General features: G+C 35.8%; 1 protein-coding gene across 1 annotated transcript in view; it reads left to right on the top strand.

The window, feature by feature from the left end:
• LOC101310979 (cyclopropane-fatty-acyl-phospholipid synthase-like) overlaps window positions 1–627 on the top strand; it is a 4,109-nt gene extending 3,482 nt beyond the window's left edge. The window contains exons 14-15 of the mRNA XM_004296353.1: window positions 133–295; window positions 431–627. Of these exons, the coding sequence (XP_004296401.1) occupies window positions 133–295; window positions 431–505 (238 nt within the window). The 3' untranslated portion in view covers window positions 506–627. The remainder of the gene's footprint in view (window positions 1–132; window positions 296–430) is intronic.
• The last annotated feature ends 5,910 nt before the right edge of the window (window positions 628–6,537 follow it).

The raw sequence follows: 6,537 nt of genomic DNA, 5'->3' as shown, positions 1-6,537 counted from the left end.
AAAAAAAAANAATTTAAAATAAAAAAAAAAAAAAAAAACCTTACTGATTACTACTGTCTTTCTAACAGATTGCATGCCCTATCAGAAAAAAAAGGTGCATCCATTAGTTTTGAATGGAACAGAATAGACTCTCATATTTATGACTGCTACAGTTCTTTATAAAATGCAATTTCTCTTTTGTATTTATAGTGAAATACTCGCTCTTGGATTCAATGAAAATTTCATTCGGACCTGGGAATATTATTTTGATTACTGTGCTGCTGGTTTCAAGTCACATATAGTTGGAGATTACCAGGTAACTTTTACAGAACACATATTTTCCACACTTCCATTGTTGGATAATATACACTTATGATTTATAAGTTTTATGTGTGCTTATTTGGTCATACTTGCAACACAGCACCCAATATAAGTGATTATTTTGATGCAGATTGTGTTTTCACGTCCTGGTAATGCTCTCACATATAACAATCCATACAAGGGCTTCCCTTCAGCATATCAGTGATCGAATCTTCACTATGAGCTGCCGGACGACTGAGACTCAAATCAAATGAGGCTTCATTTAAGTGTGTGTTTGTAAATCTCCATTTGATAAACATACTATAGATTGCTTGTTCGGCTGAACCCAAAAAAAAAACAAAAAACCAAAAAAAAAACAAACAAATAAATGGAGATTATTTATTACATTGTGCTGCTTATGTAATCCATGCCAAACCATGACTGTGTCATTAACTGTGTTTGGTTGCGGATGTGTTGTTAACTTTGCTTTCTATGGATGTTTCTTTGTGTTAACTGTGTTATGCATTATTTTTACATATATGGATGTTCCTTATCATTCTTAATGATCCTTTTTCACGTCCTGGTAATGCTTGCACCTTCAAAAGTCCATACAAGGGCTTCCCCTTCATTATCAAATTGAAGGTCCTGCACTCTGAAATTGATATGATCACTAACCATTGCTGGGGTTATTCTGAGGTCAGTGAGGTGCAAATTGTCTCCAATTGTTTGTGCATGTGCTTTCAAATCTGCTGATTCAGTTTACACTAGTAGCTTAACTAGAATTGCCTGATTAGACTATTGTACAAGTAAGAATTTCAAGTTTAAATAAAAATACAGATGGCCGGATTCAAATGATAGCGGCTGCGCGCATTTTATGATTCTATCTAATGTTGAGTACTATCATTAGAAGAACTGACAGATGGGAATAATTTGAACCCTCTCTGCAGGGCATAATTAGATCACCAGAACATCATAACAAATTCCCTCTACAATATGTAGTTCTTCCTTAAATACTTTGTTTCATACGATTAAATTACCTTTTTGGGTGATTGGTATCCGAGAATGCATGATAAACCAATTTCTTGATGCTTTCTGTCGAAAACTTTGGGTGATACAGAAGTAGAAAATGAACACTGAAAGCATAGAGATTGACTAGGTACTAGTGATAATGATCATGATCAGTACTGTTATAAAAGCAACAGTGTCGATCATAACAAGTTTAATTTGGACAATATGATGTTGAATAGATTGCTTGAAGTGGTTTTGTCAAACTGATTTCGATCACTCTTTGATTTACAAAACCAAAACTCTCCTAAACTCGGGTCATATAAAAAATCGTTAGGTTTCGGCACCAATGTTTCAAGATTTGTTTGGCAAACCCTCACTATTTTTTTTTATTATTTATTATTTCCTCAAAAGTTGAATGAAAACTTAAGTATGAAAACGTTACCAAACGCTACCTTAGTTTTGAGTGTGGCTATTAGGACCTCTAAATTTGCTCACTATATCTCTCATTCTTTCTACACCTCATTTTTACTTTTCAATATAAGCATTTGCTCAGTATACCTCATTTCAAATTTTTAAAATAACCTTAGTTATGTAGTGACATATATTTCAATCAATTAATTACCTCTTATTCACTTAATAGACCTCTCATTCTTTGTTTTAGTTTTTTTTTTTTTTTTTTTTCTTTCAATATCCATCATCCCTATCTTTATTTTTTTATATTTTTTTCATGCAAGAAAATATTCTATCATGAACTATTCTATATATCTTTTTAATTTTTTTCTCTTTTGTACATGTTATTTTTTCTCCATTTTTTTTCTTTTGAATAATTTGATCTCTATTTTGTACCTCATAATAAATTATTTCAATAAATATATATTTTCTATAATAGCTATATATTAATTTTTTTCATATAAACAAATTTATGCACCTTGCAAGTATAAGCGTTCAACATGTATGATAATACAAAGTTTTATGTCACATGATCGATATTGATTATAAACTATATGTATGCTTTAATAAAAAGAAATTGGAAAACAAAAATATATAAGGAAAATAATAAAGAATGGAATAAATTATTATTGAATTGGAAAGTCCAAAGAGAATAAATATAATATTTTCTTTTGTATAATTATTGTCCTTAATAGTCATTGTGTATGAGGATGCATATGTCATTTTAATAATTTCACAATAGAGTGAGGTCTGGTGAGCAAATTTGGAGGTCCCAATAGCCGCATTCCTTAGTTTTCCCCCTACGTTGTGTTTGGATAAAATAATTTCAAAATCATAAGAATTACAATTTCATGAATTTAAATTCCATTAATTGAAAATTCCGTTGTTTGGATTTTATAGTTTTCCCCCTACGTTGTGTTTGGATAAAATAATTTCAAAATCATAAGAATTACAATTTCATGAATTTAAATTCCATTAATTGAAAATTCCGTTGTTTGGATTTTATGATGTAGAGTTTTAAAATGACAAGAATTTATATGTAGACTAACCTCAGTCAAGGAAATTGACAAATGACACATATTTTGTAAGGAATTCAAATCGGGAATTTAAACTTCCAAATTTCACGATTATTTTCCCGTAGAAATTGCTAATTCTATTAAATAAGAATCCAAACGAGGGAAACAATCCTGGAATTCACTCGCATCCAAACACATTGCTAAGAGTTTAGGGAGATTTTATTCACAAAAGGGTAGAAGAAAATCCCTAAACAAAGAAGTTGGCTATTGAATGTTATGATGTTGACGCTTGATAGGAGATCCAATGATTATAAGATTTAAAGCTATTGAAAGTGTTTGGCTACAAGGAAGCATAGATGGTTTATAACAAATTAAAACCCACTCGAAACTATCCCCACTACTTGGTCGCCGCCGCCGGTGGGATGGGTAAAGGTGAATAGTGATGCGGCCTGGTTACCTCCTTCATCGGCTAGATTAGGGGTGATCATCAGAGACTCCAGCGGAAGGGTAATCAGAGGATTGGCTGAAGCTGCAGTCATCCCTTCCGTTGAAGGCGCCGAAGTCGAGGCCATCCTTAGAGGAGTGGAGCTAGCAATTTCTTTGAACCTAAAACAGATTATTGTTGAATCAGATTCCAAAAAATTAATCTCAGATCTTTTGAGTTCATCTGTGAGAAGTTGGAGGACTTACCTAACATTGGAGACAATAAGAAGACAAAGTCTGATGTTTGATCGATGTACTTGGAACTGGACTCCAAGATCGACAAATCAAGCTGCCCACCATGCAGCTATGCTTGCCAGGCGGACTGAGGATTCTCTGCAATGGGCTGAAGAGCCACCTCTTTCCATGTTTTTGTTCTGCGCAATGATGGCTTGCCGTGTCCTCCGTCGGCGACTGTTTAGTTTTGCAGTGAATTTGTTGTTTTCTTTCTGTTATTAGGCACTTTCGTTTGCTATCTCCCCAGGTTTTAGTGGAAGTGTCTTATCTGGTCTATTTGTAGTTTGCTTGGGCCTGCTTTTTAGGCTCTTTGCTAGGCTTTGCCTTTAATGAATTAATCATTCTCAAACAAAAAAAAAAAAAAAAACAATAAGGAAGCAGAGATGAACGGTGAAAAGTAAACGCATAGATCCACATTCATTTTAGAATTAAATTCAGTTTACCCCCATGAGGTTTGGAAGTAACTTCATGTTAATCCCTATACTTTCAATTTCATCAGTTTACCTCTCAAACTTTTGAATTTTCCTCAAGCATGACCAATGTCCTATATTCTGTCTAAATCAGATGTTAACTGCTGATAATTTTAACCTTAACTGTGAGGCCCGTATCTAGAATTTGGGCAAATTGGATATTATCTGTCCAAATCGAACATTAACTGCTGATAATTAACGGTCAATTCAAACGGAATATGAGAATTTAGGCACGGCAGATAGAAATTGAAGAGTTCAAGGGGTAAACTGATGAAAATAAAAGTGTAGGGACTAACATGAAGTCACCCCTAAACCACAAGGGGGTAAACTGAATTTAATTCTTCATTTTATGAATATTTAGTTGTTTACCTGGACATGGTATTCCACATACCCAAATTCATACAAGTGATGCTCAATCTCTATGGATTTGTTGGCACTGCTGTGAAAGCAACAATAAGATCATCAGAATATCAGTATTAATTGGAAGAACACTGACAGGTTTTAACATATGCATTAGGAAATACGGAATGCATCTTAAGACCATCATTGATACCACCTCTTCTGCCACTGCTCGTCTTCCATGGCCCAAGTTGCAGTTTATTAGTACGATGTTGGTATGATGAGAAACTTCTCTGAATGATTTTATAGCATCTACAAATGTAGATTCAGCTTTGCTCAGTTCTTTCCTCAATTCCACTAATCCCAATTCCAAGCAAAACCCATTACTAAAAATCACCATCATTAATCTCATCCATATCGATATTCATCCTGTAATTAAATTCAGAATAAAGGACAATAATTATCAACAATTATCAACACTTAGTGGGAGCGATCCATGGAGTACACGCCTGTAGTGATGCACTTTCAATTTCCCACCTTTTATTTGTTGATGATAGCTTGGTTTTTGCTAAAGCGAAAGTCCAAGAGATCACCAATTTGAAGCAGATTCTTCTTCTGTATGAAGCAGCAGCGGGACAAAAAATAAATTTTGATAAAACAACAATCGCATTTGGGCCTGGGGTTAACATTGAGTTAAAAGAGGAGATTCTGCAAATGTTGAGGGTTTCTGTTGTTCCGTTTCACGAACGTTATCTTGGTCTTCCCACAGTTGCCGGAAGAAATAAGAAAGAGATGTTCAGGAAGATGCAGGAGAGGCTCGACTCCTAACTGAATTACTGGAACAACAAATTACTCTCGAAAGCTGGTAAGATGACCTTGATTAAAGCAGTTGCCCAAGCCATTCTTACTTATTCTATAAGTGTGTTCAAGCTGCCTAAAGGTGTATTGAAAATGTTCCAATCCAAAATTGCGCAGTTCTGTGTAGAAGCAAATGGAATGGAGGATTGGGTTTTCGAGACTTAGAATTGTTCAACCAAGCTCTCCTAGCTAATACATTCTGGCACATTATGCATAATCCTAATTCCTCTTCTGGGTAGGGTTCTCCAAGCAAAGTATTTCCCCAATTCAGAATGGATGAGAGCAAGGGTACTTAGGAAGAGTTACGTCTCTAATTTGGAGGAGCTTGGTGTGGGGTAAAGAAGTGCTGGAGATAGGGTCGAGATGGAGAGTTGGTAATGGGCAGCTAATTAATGTTAAAAAGGATAGAAGGATTCCTCAACCTTTGTCCTTTAAGGTTGTAACCCCAAACTCTGCTTTGTGGCATGCAACAGTTCCTAATTTGATTGAGCCTGGTGTTGGACGGAGAACAGACTTGGTACAAGCTACTTTTCTGGATTTTGAGGCAAAGCTGATTCTCTCAATTCCACTAGCCCAAAGTGATAGGAGTGATAAGCTCATTTGGCACTACAACAAGAGCAGGAGAACCTCGGTGAAATCAGGTTGTTGTTCAGGAAAGAATGCGAATAGATGGAGGTTTGGAATCCGAAAGCAGAATGGGTAGGAACAATATAGTTCAAAATGGATGGAGGAAACTATGGGGTTTACAACTTCCAAACAAAATGAAAGTCTTCATGTGGCGAGCTTGCAACAATTTTCTCCCATGTAATGTTGAGTTAAAGAGAAGGAAGGTCAAGGTGCAGGAGTGATGTTCCAAATGCGGTTGTGGAGAGGAAACAATTATGCATGTGTTGTGGGAATGTAAATGGGCTCGTAAAATTTGGCAACAAACTTTTCTTAGGGAAGTTTGTAGTGTGTGACAAGAAAAAGACATGTTTGGTCTGTTTTTACATGTCTCAACTGGTGCGGTGGAAAAAGAATTGGAGTGGTTCTGTTTGATCTTATGGCACTTGTGGTATGACCGAAATAATATTTTGCACGGCAAAGAAAACTCCTCATGGGAAGGGTTGGTGAATAAGATATCTTGGTGGGCTTCTTGAGCAGGCAAAAAAGAAAGAAGGTAAAGATCCGAATAGCATTGGTGAGATAAGTGTAGGCAGCAGGGTGCAGCAAATACAAGATGCCCAGTTAGATGGATAAAGCCTCGGGGAGGAGTAGTAAAATTAAATGTGGATGGTGCGTTGGATGTGCATAATGGTGTGTATGGTACGGGAGCGGTCTGCAAAGATGAAAATGGTAGTTGTTTGGGAGTGTTGGCAGCCCTGGGTTATGGGAATCTTAGTCCTCTTGCTGTTGAAGCG

This window comes from Fragaria vesca, linkage group LG4 (assembly GCF_000184155.1).
Source record: "Fragaria vesca subsp. vesca linkage group LG4, FraVesHawaii_1.0, whole genome shotgun sequence".
In the NCBI taxonomy this organism is placed as follows: domain Eukaryota; kingdom Viridiplantae; phylum Streptophyta; class Magnoliopsida; order Rosales; family Rosaceae; genus Fragaria; species Fragaria vesca.
Note: the sequence above shows the minus strand (reverse complement) of the source record. Positions and strands in the feature narration are given on the sequence as shown.